General features: G+C 52.6%; 7 protein-coding genes across 7 annotated transcripts; 1 reads left to right on the plus strand and 6 right to left on the minus strand.

Annotated features, from left to right (window-relative positions):
• Window positions 1–161: 161 nt before the first annotated feature.
• Z520_04309 (uncharacterized protein) lies at window positions 162–2,788 on the minus strand (the record flags this gene model as incomplete). The annotated part of the gene is made up of 3 exons (XM_016774817.1): window positions 162–1,413; window positions 1,476–2,327; window positions 2,373–2,788. 3 exons carry the CDS (start codon window positions 2,786–2,788, stop codon window positions 162–164), a joined length of 2,520 nt encoding a protein of 839 aa, XP_016633797.1.
• A 411-nt stretch (window positions 2,789–3,199) lies between these two features.
• Z520_04310 (uncharacterized protein) lies at window positions 3,200–4,781 on the minus strand (the record flags this gene model as incomplete). Its single annotated transcript, XM_016774818.1, has 2 exons — window positions 3,200–4,552; window positions 4,602–4,781. The coding sequence occupies 2 exons, from the start codon at window positions 4,779–4,781 to the stop codon at window positions 3,200–3,202; spliced, it is 1,533 nt and encodes a 510-aa protein (XP_016633798.1).
• Window positions 4,782–5,125: 344 nt separating this feature from the next.
• On the plus strand, window positions 5,126–6,448 carry Z520_04311 (uncharacterized protein; the record flags this gene model as incomplete). Its single annotated transcript, XM_016774819.1, has 1 exon — window positions 5,126–6,448. The coding sequence occupies one exon, from the start codon at window positions 5,126–5,128 to the stop codon at window positions 6,446–6,448; it is 1,323 nt and encodes a 440-aa protein (XP_016633799.1).
• A 628-nt stretch (window positions 6,449–7,076) lies between these two features.
• On the minus strand, window positions 7,077–8,567 carry Z520_04312 (uncharacterized protein; the record flags this gene model as incomplete). Its single annotated transcript, XM_016774820.1, has 4 exons — window positions 7,077–7,940; window positions 7,999–8,188; window positions 8,240–8,375; window positions 8,540–8,567. The coding sequence occupies 4 exons, from the start codon at window positions 8,565–8,567 to the stop codon at window positions 7,077–7,079; spliced, it is 1,218 nt and encodes a 405-aa protein (XP_016633800.1).
• Window positions 8,568–9,370: 803 nt separating this feature from the next.
• On the minus strand, window positions 9,371–10,944 carry Z520_04313 (uncharacterized protein; the record flags this gene model as incomplete). The annotated part of the gene is made up of 2 exons (XM_016774821.1): window positions 9,371–9,538; window positions 9,592–10,944. The coding sequence occupies 2 exons, from the start codon at window positions 10,942–10,944 to the stop codon at window positions 9,371–9,373; spliced, it is 1,521 nt and encodes a 506-aa protein (XP_016633801.1).
• Window positions 10,945–12,949: 2,005 nt separating this feature from the next.
• Window positions 12,950–13,869, minus strand: Z520_04314 (uncharacterized protein; the record flags this gene model as incomplete). The annotated part of the gene is made up of 2 exons (XM_016774822.1): window positions 12,950–13,318; window positions 13,408–13,869. The coding sequence occupies 2 exons, from the start codon at window positions 13,867–13,869 to the stop codon at window positions 12,950–12,952; spliced, it is 831 nt and encodes a 276-aa protein (XP_016633802.1).
• A 445-nt stretch (window positions 13,870–14,314) lies between these two features.
• Z520_04315 (uncharacterized protein) lies at window positions 14,315–15,577 on the minus strand (the record flags this gene model as incomplete). Its single annotated transcript, XM_016774823.1, has 1 exon — window positions 14,315–15,577. One exon carries the CDS (start codon window positions 15,575–15,577, stop codon window positions 14,315–14,317), a length of 1,263 nt encoding a protein of 420 aa, XP_016633803.1.
• Between the last annotated feature and the right edge of the window lie 254 nt (window positions 15,578–15,831).

Below are 15,831 nucleotides of genomic sequence, written 5' to 3' on the forward strand. Positions count from 1 at the left end.
GTGTAGCCTTCCCTCTCGCAAGACGGGGCACATTGCATAATGGCTTCAGCGCCTCACTTCGTCTATTTCTTACGGGAACATTTCATGGTAGAGCGTTAATCCTGCGTAGGCGGACCGTGTCGATCAAAGCAGGTTCGAGTAACCCCCCTCATATCAGCAATTCAACTGCCTTCCTCGGAGAGCCGGACAGTCAGGGTGGGAAAATTTGACCAAGAAAACCCCGTCGGGTCGTGGTTGACTGATTGCTTCTCGTTAGATGGCTCCAGAGATGCATCGTCATGTGTCGCGTTGACCACTCGTAGTGATCTTTTGGCTGGTTTCTGATCGTTCTTCTTCTCCTGGTCAAGCTCAAACTCGCCAGACATCGGCACGGCGAGCTCCTTTTCTCGTAGTCGAACGACGCTCTCATCGAAAGGCGCCAACTGACCCTTGCTGCGCTTCTCGACGTGAAGGCGGTTGTAACGCTTATTCCCGCTGAAAAGCGAGAGCTCTGCTGGAGTGGCTCCGTTGTAGTCCTTGATGCTTGGGTCGGCCCCGGCATCGAGGAGAATGTCGATAATTTCCGGCTTCTTTCGCCATACGGCAGCATGCAGTGCCGTACCGCCGTATCTGCCGGCTCGTTCATCCAGGTCGGCGCCCTCTGTGGCCAGACTCCTCACGGTCTCTGTCAGGCCGTAAGACGCGGCGTAATAGAGCGGCCGAGCACTCTGAAGATCCGTGTCCGGGTGGACAAAGCCATGCCACGAATCAAAGAGAACGACCTGGAGCCAAAAGAGAAACTTGGGATTTGAGCGTGTGGTCATCAATCTCCGGATGAGAGGAAGTAAGTCGGTCTCTGCGCCCGACATCTGCACGTGGAACGGCCAGTTTTGAGCCGCGTAGCGGAGAAGAGGGAACTCGGAGAGTGTCCACATAAAATCTGCCTTGAACAATGGACCAGCCGAAAAGTCCTCCAGAAGCATATAACGGATGCATACCTCGGCTATGGTGCGGTGCGATGCCTGCGCGGGAATATAGAACTCAGAAGATGAATCAAGCCGGCCCGTGAGGAACTCCCGGACCGAATGATGGGCAAGACGAGCGGTCTGTGAAATTGGATGAAAGGCGATCAAGCTGCGGCAGATTTCGAGGACGTCATTTGGATCATTGAGCTTCGAGTCAGGATCTAGTTCATCAAAGTCTGGCTCAAGAACCACAGCTTCAGCAAGTTCGGGCAAGGTGAGTGGTGTAGAAGCATGAGCAAGCCACAACAGCGTCCGCGTTGCAAAAGGGATGTCCTCCCGAGCAATGCTGTCGATGATGCGCAAATATGAGCCCTCAATGCTGGGAGGGAGCTGAGTTAGCGCTCGCTTCAGAGCAGCATCGGTCCTCAGCCTGGAAATTTCGTCTAGTTGGCACTGTACCCAGCGAAACCTTTCGGAAGTTAGCAAAGGGATTCTTGGCCAAGTTGGGCTGTAGTTCGTATCATGACTTACATCCCGTTAGCATCTGTTCGCAGTGTCCTCTCCACAAAAGCCTTCATATTCTCGCTCATTCGTCGAAGCCGTGGATCACTACAGATTCTCATCTTGATATACACACTGATATCTTGTTCAATCGCTTCTTCAGGAACAGGGATGTTTGGAAATTCGACGAGATATCGACGCAAGTCCACCTCTGGTCGACTGCTAACAAACACGCGCAGCGCGTATTTTCCAGATCGCACGATTGAGGTCAGAAAGTCACCCACCATCGAGTAGTCAGGAGACTCGTCCAAGCCGTCAACAACAACTGTTGCCGAATTGGTGCTTTCTAGCAGCTGCTGCAGGAAGGTCTTCAACTCCATTAGACTTGGTTGGCTCGGGCTGCCTAGACGACTTGAAGCTCGTCTGTATGCATCAATAATATGGGCAGGCAGTTGTGGCAGTTCCGAACAGAACTGTTTGACAACGGCGCCAAAGAAGGTTTGTGGTGTCAGACTTTCAATCGTGCTGGCATCATAGTAGAAATAGGCCAATAGAGAGTCGTCTGGTTTTATGTCCAAGAGATGGTGGATCAAGTAGCTCGTGGCTATAGTCTTCCCTGAACCTCCTTGGCCATGCATCCAGAGCAGAGAGGATCTGGCATTTGACCAGTCGAGGAATGCAGGGTCGTGGAGGAGCCAGTTGCACGTGTTCTTGCAATGGAGCTGATGTGCTCGCTGGAACTGAGCCTCGTAATTATGCTCACACAGCCAGTGTAAAATGTCTCTTCGTTCCTGCTCAGCATTCTTGTATTTGATCTCGGTCAGAGTTTCTGAGACGGTTTCCAAAGTGGCACTCTGGCTCATCAGTGCCTCCCTGTTTGCCCTTTCTGAGTAACGTTACCTGCGCTGTGAGTATACTTGGACTTACACTGAAAGAGAGCTCAAGGAGAGGGACAAGGAGTTTTTATGTCTCTCGACGGCCGAGACGAGTTCCTCTGTCTCATTCTTGCGAAGTGGCCAAAGAAGGCGACTGATTGCACGTTTTCCTGGCGATTTGCTTGAATTCGGAGAGAACTTATGCAGCTTCGTGGACACAGTGTCCAGCACAACCTTGCAATTTTTCAATGACGACTCCAACTGGTATACTGGCAGATCCATCTGCGTGGCCAGTCCTTGGACACCCAACAAGATGCCATTCAGGCTGGTGACTTCAGACACTAGCCGCCTTGCTTCATCCGGGGCCTCAGCCACCGCACAGCCGTAACAGTAGCATTGGCTGATGACGGTGCCGGCCAGGGAAAGAAGGCCAGCCACCCCAGTGATGAGCGAGAACGGGTCAGTCATTGTGTTGAAATCCCGACCTCTGGCCCAGAATCATACAATCCAGGAAATGGGTGCGATGATTCCAGGATCATAAGGTCATGCATGCCATTTTCCACAAAGGCTCTTCATATCCTCTGCTCGATTAGTTCTGTGAGTATAATTAACGATACACTCTCCAGTCGACGTGCGTAGGCCTAAGGGTTCTCTCTGGCGGAGACGACTGAGCTTTTTGATATTTTGACAGGGGAGTCTGGATTACACTGGAAGAGAGGAATGGGGTTCGGCCCAAGCCCGCCAAATGCCAAGGAAGGCTGGGCGGAGGCATTTGCACAGCCACTTTTTGGAGAAAGAGATAGATATGTAGATACATGGTGATACAACCTCGCCGCCTGGTCTACAGGTCTGCCGCATCCTAAATTGCATGGAGGTCGGTCATGAGGCGATTGCGTGCGCCTGACTGTCCTTGTTCAAAGCACTGGGGAGCTCGCCCGGTGCCAGCTGCCATGCCATATCAATGGCTCCACGAGGATTTCCTTTGTTGTACAGGAATAGACCCTGTAGGGCCGCCATGCTTGTCCGACTATTTCTTGCAGGCCCAGGAGGCAAGACTCCTATTTCACGGAGTTTCTCAAAGAACTCCTGCCTGAACATTCCATTTGCATCGACATCACTGTAGAATCGCGCCCACAGTTGTTCAATCTGGTAAGGCGTTGCTTCACCAAGTCGCACAGTCATATCGACTCGGCCAGGCCGCACAAGTGCTTCGTCGAGGCGATCAACGTGGTTAGTCGTTAGAAAGATGATGCGTTCTTCGGCGCTGCCCACGCCATCCAAAGCGTTCAGCAGGCCCGAAAATGTCACATTGGCCCCCTGGTATCCATCTGCTTCAACCTGACGGCGGTTTGCAAAAGCCGCGTCAACATCCTCCAAAAGGACCAGCGTCCGTTGGGGAATGACAGTCAAGAGATGGTTCAGTCTATCGTCCGTAAGACCACGCTCGCTGAGATTTAGCATTGCGATGTCATAATTCAAATGACCAGCAAGGGCCTGAATAAACGACGACTTTCCCGTTCCGGGTGGGCCGTAGAGGAGATAGCCTCTCCGGTAAGGAATTCCTCGTTCGGCGTACCATTTAGCCGACGAGAGGAAGTCCTGCACATCTGCGACTATGCGTTCCTTGACGCCTTTGTCGAGAATGACGGACTCGAGCGGCCGCTTGCTGCGAGGGTGGCCGAACTTATCCCACTTTGTGCCCCATGCGGTATATATGACAGTCTTGCCTTCAACCGACTGGGTGGCGATGTCATGAGCTTCTTTGAACAACGACTCAAATACGTGCCGCTGAGAATATAGCGTGGTCAGGGTAACTGTTTCCCAAGGTTTTCCATCCATGGAGAACTGCTTCGACTCTCTTTGCCGGTTGACCATTATCCACGCATTTCTGTAGCGGATCACATGCCTGCCGGGACCAGGGATCAAGACAAAATTTGTGTGAATGGCACCATTTGGCAGTTCTCTTTTCTCCGTCTCTATTGCCAGATGGCGCATGCCTGGTGTGAGTCGCTGGAGGAGAGACTCTACTGCTCCTGCTTTTGCCTGCGCTGCCTTATCTACCAATCGGCCTCGTTCATGGAGCGTCATCCAATAGAGAAACCAGGGGTAGGAATCGTCCCGAACACTGATCTCGACATCGACGAGAAGACGGCGTCGCATAAGGGCTGCTCCATGGCGAAGACCTCTTCGACCAAAGGCGAAGATTGTACCGAGGCCAGCAAGACCGAAGCCCTTCAGGAGTGTTAGACATGTCCATTGTGGGAGTGTGACCACTACTTACAGCCGCGAAGAACGGATTGTTGATCAACTGCGCAATCAGCCCGTTCTCTGCAGAATTGATGGGTGTTGCGAATTGGCGCACAAGGTCAGCTTTCTGGGAAGGGACATCGGTCAAGGCGGGAGTTGCGAGAGGCGTGTTCGTGTTGGAAGCGACCTTGACCAGTCCATTGTCGCTCTGCATTCCCTCTTCAACATAGGCGATGGGGATACACGGGATCTAAGGTGCGAGAGGAAGAACTGGATGCGTTCATTGCTTGCTTCAAAAGTTGCGCATTAATGCATCGGAACGAGGTTTGGCCGACTCCGATATGCAGCTGCGGACAATCCGGGACTCCAGCCAATCAGAATCCAGAGTTTATTGTCCTTCCCGCATTGAGGAATCGATGATTCCTTAACTCCAACCACCCATACCTCCATACTGAATACCGAGTACAAGAATACGAGTTGCTAATCCCCCTCGCTCCCTCTAGGCAGCAGGAAACTATGCTCAGGCGGTCTCGCTTGATATAGCCCTTCCCTCGCTCCATGCGCTCCTTCTTCCGGCTGCTGTTCAGCAAGCGCACTCCGTTCAAAGCTCATACTGCTGCTACACATCCACCTCCCTTGCGCACCATGACCTCCTCTTCAACGGCCGCCCTCCTCTACGCAGCCACCATTGCCGTTCCCTCGACAGCATCGCCAAAACCTGAGGACGAGATTACAAAGGCGAAGGCATGGCACGTCAAGAGCGGTGGCTTTGAAAACCCTTGGCCATCATGGCAGATGCACTCGTTACCAACGCTGCTCTGGGGTCTGCTTTCTAGGAGATTCACTGGCAAGGCGAACAAACCCGATACGACTCCTCCTACTGTTCCAGTTCATCCCCCGACTTTTCTTCCTTCGCGCACGGCAGGCGCTTCAGGCTCTCTTAGGGCAACATGGCTCGGACACGCCTGTTTTTATGTTGAATTTCCCTCTGGTCTGCGCGTCCTATTCGACCCAGTCTTTACAGACCGCTGCTCGCCCTTTTCGTGGCTCGGTCCTAAGAGATACACCGAGATGCCTTGTCAAATAAAAGATATCCCCGTCATTGACGCCGTCGTCATCTCGCATAACCACTACGATCATCTGTCGCACCCTACAGTCTTGGAGATTGCGAAACATAACCCAGAATGCCATTTCTTCGTGCCCCTAGGCAACAAGAAATGGTTCTCGGCAAGCGGGATCGAGAAATGCACTGAACTGGACTGGTGGGACGAAGTGGATTTTACGCTGACACCCTCATCCCCGACATCTGTAGAGACGAAACGCGCCAGCGTATCCTCCACCGACGAACCCAATCCAACCTCCTCCCCAGACTCAATAACAGCTCGCATCTCCTGCCTCCCATGTCAACATATTTCCGCACGCTCCATCCACGACCGCGCTGCCACCCTTTGGGCATCGTGGTCAGTCTCATCAGGCTCCAAATCAGTTTATTTCGGCGGGGATACTGGCTATCGCACCGTCCCGAAGTCCTCCGATGGGAAAGATGACTGGTCGGAAGAGTATTCAAAGCTGCCTCATTGCCCGGCATTCGCGGACATAGGTCGTCTACGAGGGCCATTTGATCTCGGTCTCATTCCCATTGGGGCATACATGCCACGGTGGATCATGAGTCCCATGCATGCGAATCCCCGTGATGCGGTGGAGATATTTCGGGACACAAAGTGCAAGAGGGCGCTGGGCATTCACTGGGGTACGTGGGTGCTGACCGAGGAGGACGTCTTGGAGCCGCCCAGGCTGTTGAAGGAGGCTTTGAAGCACCATAAAATGGAAGAAACGGGACTGTTTGATGTATGCGACATTGGCGACAGCAGAGAATTTTGAGAATTTAGTACAAAGATGCATGCCCTCCAGGTGTTGAGGATTCGAGAGTCAAATGCAATGGTCTGTAACGCTATTGAGATGGCTAGCAAGGACTGTAAGATATCCACGGGGAGTATTTCAGGAGCAATCACGACTCTATTGGGCGTTTTCACAAAGAATGAAAGTTCGCCTCCTCTACATGTCATCGTTGCTAAGCTAAACATTATCGCACTGTCTAATAGTACAGGATATCATTTTGTATGCTGACTCTCCCGGGGAAAAAAAAACAAGGAAACCATGAAGGATAGGACGGACAAGTAAAGCTCAACGCCAACCCGCAGTGCGCCACAGCAGCCCCAACAGTGACCTTCCTCTGTAGTTGGTACATAAGGAAATCCCTCCCGGTAAAGTCTTGATGGTACAGTATCGTCCTGGCCGGTCCGTAATAGTGACACTCCCGTTGCTCTTCGGTCTCCTTTCGCCTGCAAAGTTTTCTCTCTCGTTCATTCCGGCCTTTGTGGTAAACAGCAACACAGTCTCTTGTTCAAATGCATCAACAACAGATTGTTTTCAACTCGTTTGTGCCGTTGAAATGTCGGTTCGAAGCGAGAAAATCATGGCAGGTCACTCTTGACTTGGGGGGTTTCGTTCATATCGCTCGCCCCTTGGTATTTTTCTTGGTTCTTGCGCCCTTTCCTTTACCGCCTTTTGCCGCCTTTGCCTTCTTTTCTTCTGCGTAATCTTCGTCTTCGTCTTCCGCTTGGGCTTGGGCTTGGGCTTCACCGTCGTTGTCTTCATCCAGATCATCTTGACGGAGAGCTCCTATGTACCCTTCTGGAACTGCATCGAGGGTGTTTCCTGCATGGTCTCCCTCTTCCGTCTCGTCAGCTGCCTCGGGTCCAGCCCGAGCATTGATTGGAGCGTCGTCTGCATCTTCATCTGGGACCGGAGGCTCTTCACCCTTAGCAGCTTTTGGTTTCCGACCAGTTTTGGTTCGTTCAGGTTTGGCAGCAGCTTGGCGATTTGAGGCGGCAGGATCGACATCTTCGTCATCCTCATCTGCATTTTGGATGGCTCCCTTTTTCTTTTGGCGTCTGTCACGCTTGACGGGTTTCATAGGTTCTTCCTCCATTTCCTCAGTTTTGTTCTTCTTGGCTCGTGATCTCTTCGGCGCTTTCTGAGGTGCTTCTTCTTCTTCTTCACTATCTTCCTCCTTCACGGCGGCTTTGCGTTTCCTCCCTCCAGCTTTCTTTGGTGGCGCCGGCTCTTCAGGCTCAGCGTCTTCATCTTCGTCTTTGGCCTTGCGACGTGAGGCTTTCTTTTTGGCTGCTGGCGGTTCTGGCATGTCCGCTTCGTCCTCTGCTTCGACCTTGGCTTTCTTACCTCTTTTCGGCTTGGGTTTGGAGGGGGTGTGCTCGTTCTCTGCAGCAACGTCCTCGTCATCTTCACCTTTCTTCTTTTTCGGAGTGCGCTTGTTGATGCCTTTCATTCCCGGACGGTTGAATTCAGGTTCCTGGAATGAATCCGTCAGCTCAGGCACCAAGGACATTTTATCAGACACGGGTGCTTACACCCTTCCAGTCTTCGTCGGGAACATGACCGTGGATCAGTGCATATTTGATCTTCTCACGCGATTCGCCATCAATCTCGTCATAGCCATCAATGATGCGATCTAAGTCGGCATCGAGATCATCATCCAGCTCGTCAAGCGGGCCGACCTGATCTTGGAGTTTCTTGATTTGAGCAGGCGAGATGCATCCCCTGGTACAGAGTGAGCTACAGCCGGCTTTGATCCTTGCAGGGAGAGCTTACCAATGCTTCCACATCCACGATGTATGCTCCTTGATAGTCACGAGCGTCCCCATCCTGAGTTCGCCCTTTTCAATCTTGATCCCCTCTTTCTTGCATGCTGAGTTTTGGCAGCCGGCACGGCCGGTCTTGGCGAGTTCTGCATTGATGATATTAGCCCAGAGACACGAGTTTTAAGGAAGCAGAGGGAAAAATAGAAATTCGCACGAGGTTGTGACCTCCAGTTGCGACGGCAGCTTTGACAACTCCATTCCATGCTAGTTCAATGTTTCCTGAAACCGTAAGAACGCACAGGGGACTTACCAAAGCGATATGTTGGTTCCGATGCCATGATCAGCTGGTGAACTTGACGAGAATGTGGAACTGGGGTAAGCTAAGCAGGAGCTGGGCAGGGTGAACGAAGTTGAAAGCGAAGTTGCTCAAGCTTCCAGGCTTGAGATCATGCAAGCAATGAGAGAACTGGCACGGAAAGGATGGATAGAGCAACAAGGCTGATTTCATCTGAGGATGGTAGAAGTTGGCAAGCAGGAGACAATGGCTACCTACGTAGGTACCTAGGTGGTGAGGCTCAAACAACCGAAGTTCCTGCCGCACTGCCTGGAAACTGAGAATGAGAAATCACTCCAAGGAAAATGATGTTGTCTGACAGGTGCCATGGCGTCATGCAGCCACAACACCACGACTCCCTCGGTGCTGCGTTTCTGTCAGACAGGTGTAAATGCTGCCATACAGCGCGACGCGTAAAGTTGCTTTGACATTTCACTGTCGCCTCACCCTGATATCGGCCTCAATGTTCAATTAAACAAGATGTGCTTTGTTATATTCTTCTGGCTCCTCTCAACAAAGCGAGAAGGAAGTCGTCCACTCTGAGCTTACGATGACGAAACAGTAGACGGCTTGATATGGCGAGAGGATCCCGACTAGTCTTCATTTCCTATGGGCCAAAAAAATCTGCTAATAATGCTCTTTGAATTCTGAAAACTGATTTATTTAAAACTGCCCGCTTATATTCAGAAGACCACGATGGTGAGCAGTGACAAGTGTCTCTGAAGCGGTGCCTGACACCAAATTCCCTCCTGCTTATTATGCCGATAATGCTGTCTAGCAAGGAAAGGAGAGTTCGAAGATGATCAACTATGCCTGCTTGGTGGCCTTGCTCACCCCGTTACCACTGGCGCTGCCGCTCCCACTTGCCGCTTCCAATTCCGAGCTATCAAGATGCCCTGCGGCATCCACGCCCTGCAGCACTCCCGCACGTTTCTCGATGTCCTCATGGGGCTTGCCATAATGAGCATCGTAGTCCTGTTGCAGCAATTAGCACATGCGAAATTTGGGTCAGAAGAAGGGGGTCTCACATGTCGTCCATCATGGAAGAAGGCGTACGGAAGCTCGCCATGGACCTCGCCATCACCGATGAGGAGTTGGTCTTCGTTGTATCTCAGAGGGATCCTCATGACGTATTTAATGAACAGGCAGATGGCGCTGGTCCAGAACAGGTTCCACCCGATGACGAAGAGGAAGCCGACAATTTGGACCCAAACTTGTCTCCCGTTGCCATCAATGGCACCACCGCTGGGGGCAAGGGCAAAAGCCGCAGTACCTTCGCTGGTGGCGAAAAGTCCGGTCAAGAATCCTCCCACGACGCCGCCAACCAAATGTGTATGGAAATCTCCTACCACGTCGTCGGAGAATTCGAGGAACCACCTTTGCTTGCCCAGGATGTTCATTGAAATCCATGGAATCGAGCCAGAGCAAATACCAATGATAATTGCACCCCATCCCGCGACAAACCCAGCGGCAGGCGTGATTGCGACAAGGCCGGTGATGATACCTTGAATGGCTCCAATGACGGCGGGTTTCTTGAAAAAGACGAGGTCCATAATGGTCCAGGTCAACATGCTCATTGCGGTGCACACATTGGTATTGAGCACGGCGGCACCGGCATCAGGTGAGGCAGTATAAGGATCACCACCATTGAAGCCGTTCCAACCGAGCCAGAGCAGCCCAACGCCCACGAGCGCCAGCAAAACGTTGTTCGGATGGAACTCGGTGCGATCGCGAGGATGTCGAGGGCCAACCCAGTACGCGAGAACCCATCCTGCTGTTCCGGACGAAACGTGAATGACATATCCTCCCGAGTAATCCAAGACGCCCAGGTCGAACAAGAAGCCACCTCCCCAGATGCTGAAAGCACCCACAGTGTAGCTCAGAGTCAACCAGAGTGGCACGAAAACCATCCAGGCAAGGAAGTTCATTCTCGCCAAGGCCGAGCCCGCGATAAGGACAAGGGTGATGGCCGCGAAGACGAACTGGAAATAGACCATGGTGCTCATAGGATATGCTGCGGATATACCAGCCTCTGGCAGGAACGCTTGCTTCAATTCGTAGTTCATCTCGACAGCGGGGCCGGGCACACCGACGAATGGCAACATCTGTTTGCCAAAAGCGGCTTTGTATGCGTAAACGACCCAACAAATGAGGACGGCGGCAAATGCGTACAGGACCATGAATGCCGAGTTGATGGCCCACTTCTTTTTCACCAAGCCTGCATACATGACCATCAGACCCGGCACCGATTGGAGGCCGACAAGAGTCGCTGCCGTCAGCTGCCAGGCATTGTCGCCGTTGTTAAGCCAGTCGGGCGCAACGAGTGTGTCGGCGTCCCAGCGACGCTGGGTGCGGTAGCTGGCCGCGTGACCGGGCGACATCGAGGTCAAGCGATTTGGGAGGCGACGTTGACGGTGGTTCGGGGGAGGGAGTGTCGCGTCCAGCAGCCGCGTTCTTGAACGTCGGCCCTGTCAAGTTTAGGAGAGGAGGGAAAAGCACAGGGAACGCGTTGGGGAGTCGAGCAGGAGCAGGAGGGAAGCTTTAAGAACACTGCCAGCGATGCACGCGACGAAAAAGAAAAGGCGAGCTCTCCAGCTCTCGAACCACCCATGCGACTTACATGCTCGACTTAGAGGGGACCGGGGCCGGGATTCAAGCGATATCTGTCCCAGAACATGTCATGATTCGCCAGCAAGAGGCCTTATTGCCTTTTGGTGTACACCAGGCTTGAATTAGCAAAGGGATGTCGCCGTGTTAGCGACCGACGCAGGCACAACGTGGCGTTAGTATTCGTGGTCTAGCCCGCATGATAGGCCACAGGCATTCGCCTGCTTATCATCTATGACCCCCAGCAAAGCGATACGCGATTGGGTTTGCAAGCAATTGTGCAGATGAAAATGGAATGTCGGGCCAAAGCTGAGGCAAGATGAAGGCTGGGGAAATACAGCCAATTATGGGGAAGATGCTTATCAGTTCTTGGCTGGAGGACGGAGCCTTCGGGAAATGGAACTGGACATGCTAACCTCAGTTAAGCATTTCGAAGCACTACGGCATCTCCACAAGACCGTCAGATCAATGACCATTGCAAATTGCTGGCTTATCTGCGAGATCAAGGACGAAGCGCTGGCAAACTCCACGTGGGGCATCGACGGCAGAAGCAACCTAGACGAGATAAAAGGCTTCGGGATGCATGCTGGGTGGACTGATGCCGTTATCAAGTCTGGGGACTATTAGGACCGGAGCACTCACCGAGAGTTGCCTATTCACGTCAAAAAAGCAAGCCACCTGCTGGTGCGTGGTGTTCTGGTCTCTGTTCAATGTGCTGGCGAGATGAAGTTCGACTGCTCCCGCAGGTATGGTGCCGAAAACACGCCCACTGCTGACTCTCTCAGCAGGTTGACTTGATGGTCGAGCAGCATATCTGTGAGGTCACCTCTCAACACCTGTTCAGGATAATGCGATGGAGTCTCGCACATTTGCCAATTCTAGCGTTGTACTTCGGTACGTCAACCTGCTTTTGCAGTGGAAGAAGAATTCTAGCATACCTGCACCCACACGACTCCGAATTCCAAGCTCTTCGATCATCAATCCAAATCCCTGGGAAAGGTTTCACAGCCCCTTCAATTGCGGTCCTTTCAAGTCGTGAAGGCGGGCTGGCAGGCTACACGCCAAACAAAAGAATATCATTAGGAATGGGGAGCCACAGATTCTGGTCCAGAGTGTCTCAGCCTTGCCCATAATGTGCCCGATAAACCTGATGGAGCTTCTTATACATATCTTACGAGACGTAAGCAGGTCTCGAGAGCTCCAGTGGAGACACCTCGCAGACAATGGTCCCTCGTAAGTTCACAGCCATCAAATGCTGCCATGTGGATACGCCAAACGCATTGCCATTTCGCCGCTCTTCGTCGAAAGGCTGCCGGGTGGTCAGGAAGGTGTGCTAACTCAAGGTGGCGAGGTGGTAAGCATCGATCAGATGTGCCGAGACCCAGCGCACATGATCAGCCCATGAAAATCACTGTGGTCAAGCTGAAGCAGCGCGATGATACTGGCCTCAGAACCAACATGGTCCCCCTCGACTACACGGATAGTCTTGGTGTTAGAGCTGCTCTTCACACAACGGAGAGCCTGCTGGAAGCCCTGAATTTGGGCAGCAATAGATCAAAACTGATTACTTACGGTAGGTTTTCAAGGTAAAGAAAGCCACGAGTTGTACACTTCTGTTACTTTGGCCTTGAGCAACACTTCGGGCCACTGTAGCTCTCGCCCTCTGTGCGGTCTGCCGTGCTATTTGGCTGTGTTCAATTATGCCATTTGCATTTCGGTAGGCAATACAATCTATCTAGTGGTAACTTCACCTCCTTTCGACTTCGACTTTTGGTTTTTTCAAGACAAATACTTGTTAAACCAATCAATCCCCTGCTGCGCTGCATCGTCCATCGCCTTCTTGTCCTCGTCAGTGCTCCAGTCGCCTCTCAAGGCAAACCCATGCACCTGGTTTTTATACACCTTCACTTCTGTGGGGACACCCGTCTTTTCAAGCGTCTCCCTGATCTGATCCACGGATTTCATGTCGAGCAAGCTATCCTTTTCACCTACAGCAATACTGGTGGGCTTTGATACGGGGATTATATCGGCGGGGATAGAAAGGAGGGACGGGTGGCAGGCATAGGCAGCATCCACGCCGCCAATCTGGCCTTCTTTGCGACCGTGGGCTTGGAGGATGGAGTAGCGACCACCCCAGCAGAAACCGATCTGTTGACATCAGCCCCGAATAATCAAACTTGGTGCCACAGCGTTTGAACGAGCGCGCTATTTTCGACAAAGGGAGGCAAGAGACTTACCGATCCGACCTTATTGGTCCCCGGTATTGTTCTCACATGATTGATAAACCCACTGATGATGGGCTCTGCAACGGCTTCCCGGTGTTTGGCCAACCACGGCCCGAGTGTGGCCATCACATCAACCGTCTCCTTCGCCTTGTCCACGAGACCTTCCTGCTCTTTCTTTTTCAAAGGCGGCTCGATGCTCTGGAGGAATTCAATGTCGAGCGAATCCCCTTCATGGACGTCGGGTATGTATGCATAGAAACCAGCTTTCGCATATTGGTCAGCCAGGAGCCGAACATTCTTAAATTTCCAGCCAAAGATGTCGACGATGAAGACTACGGTCTTGGAGGTGGATTTGTCGCTGGGCTCCGCGATGTAGGTGGGCAGGCCGCCGATGGTGTCTTCACGACCCTTGGGAGTGCCTTCGTGCACGACTCCGGAGAGGCAGCACGCACCCATTCCAGTGTGAGTGGACATGGTTGCAGTCTTTTTAGCCTTGTGGAAAGAATGATCTGGTATGAAAGGAGAGTGTGGTCAGGGACAGATGGTGATCTATGGCACCAGTTGAAGTAACGTCCTGAGGAGCTATAAGTGTCCCGGCATCAATTGAGCAGATCTCGACAGCTTCGACATGATTCCAGTAAATTTCCTTGAACACCCAGCAGCCTGCGCATTGCTGTAGAACCCATGATCTCATGATGCCGTAGCTTGGAGCTCGGCGCTCGACAACGATTCGTGCAGAGAAACTTCCTAATACTGACAGAGGCGCCCAAGAGGGGCAGGTTGAGCAGATTAGCGCGCGGGGTATCGCTTTGGGTACAACGGAAAGAAAGTTTGGGCTGAGCGATGTAGATTGTACCCTGTTCGCTGTACATTGGTCCACCATCTGGTGTATGGGGACAGGGCCTTCCAAGTTGGCGCTTCAGTAATCAAGGCCGTCATATCCGGATCGCAGAGTATTCACATAGCCCTCCATATGGCACCGGGCGGTCCTGATCAGTTTCGCACCAACAATCTTCCCATCCTCCATGGCTGCACCAACCTCCAGAATGCCCGATGGATGGCCGATAATGGTGTTTGAGTGATGGAGGTGCTTCGACAGTGCATGCGGGAGTGTTCCCTCCATCTTGCATGCAACTCCGAGATTCAGAGCCAGTGTGACGGGAACCGCCTTGTGGGCCTGTTCCATTGAAAGAGCCTGGCACGAAATATCCAAGCCGTCGCTTCTAGCAGGGAACAGCAAAACGATCTTGGGTATGCTGCTGATGTTCGGGTCTAAGCCCATCATCTCGGTGCCCCGTTTCCGGATGGCCTCTAGCTTCTCGAGAAGCTCTTGATTGGCATTCAGTTGGTCTGAGGTCGCATCCGCCTTCCACCCAATGTCTCTGCCGTCGACGAACACTCCTGGATTGCTGACATCGATCAGCGATGCTCGGACGGTCTGGTCTCCGATTTCGATATGGTCAACTGGCTTGCCGGTGGGTAAGGCCTTGCCAGTCTTTGCACCTTGTGGCTGAAGGAATGAGAGCGTGATCGTGGAACCTGTCCCAGGAACCCCGTCGATGCTGCACTTGCCCAGCTCTTGATATTCCCATCTGCCGTCGTACGTGGTTGCTTGAAACGTAGATTCGATGATTTTAGCTGTATTCATGTTTCTCATTCTCAAAGTTAGGGTCGCGGCCTCCCCTTCTGAAGTCCCTTGATCATCCTGTACGGGTTCTTTCTGGTAGATTCCGGAGTTGAACGCGAAAGGACCAACCACCGAGGTCAGATTGCCGCAGTTACCAGCCATGTCCAGCTTACCGTCCTTGACGCCTATCTGGAAGAAGGTATAGTCAATGTCGGCATCTGGCTGCGACGACGGACCGACAACCATGGCTTTGCTTAATGAAGAAATGCCACCTCCCATGCCATTTAGCTGCCTGCCATACGGATCAGGAGATCCCAGAACCGCTGCAAAAAATTCCTCCATCCTCGTAAAAGTTGCCGCCTCGGGCTGCTTCCCTGTTGACAGGGCCGACTGGAACCATTTCGGCAGATCGGAAATGTTGAAAAAGACGCCTTTGGAAGTGCCGCCACGCCAGAATGAGGCCTTGACGGCCCTGGGAAACGGTGTTGTCGACATGGCTCTCTTCAAGATGTTGGCGAAGACCCGGGGCGTGCTCGCGGACTGACCAAGGAGCATAGTGAGTAAGGATCAGGCTGCCCGCTCCATTCGCGACTGGACAGTGCGCATCTCGGAGCTAAAAGTACCTTTTCGCCCTGAACAACAATGCCAGTATGAGCTGAAATATGTGAGCCCGCCGCCAGCAAGAACGAGCGATTGACTCGACTTGACGGGGAACGGCCGCCAGCCTCGTCGACGGCGAGGCTGACCAATCACAGCCAGGTTAATTGGATTGACCTGCTATCGTTCCCCCGCACTCACCGTTTCCCGCT

Source organism: Fonsecaea multimorphosa (assembly GCF_000836435.1).
Source record: "Fonsecaea multimorphosa CBS 102226 unplaced genomic scaffold supercont1.7, whole genome shotgun sequence".
Lineage (NCBI taxonomy): Eukaryota > Fungi > Ascomycota > Eurotiomycetes > Chaetothyriales > Herpotrichiellaceae > Fonsecaea > Fonsecaea multimorphosa.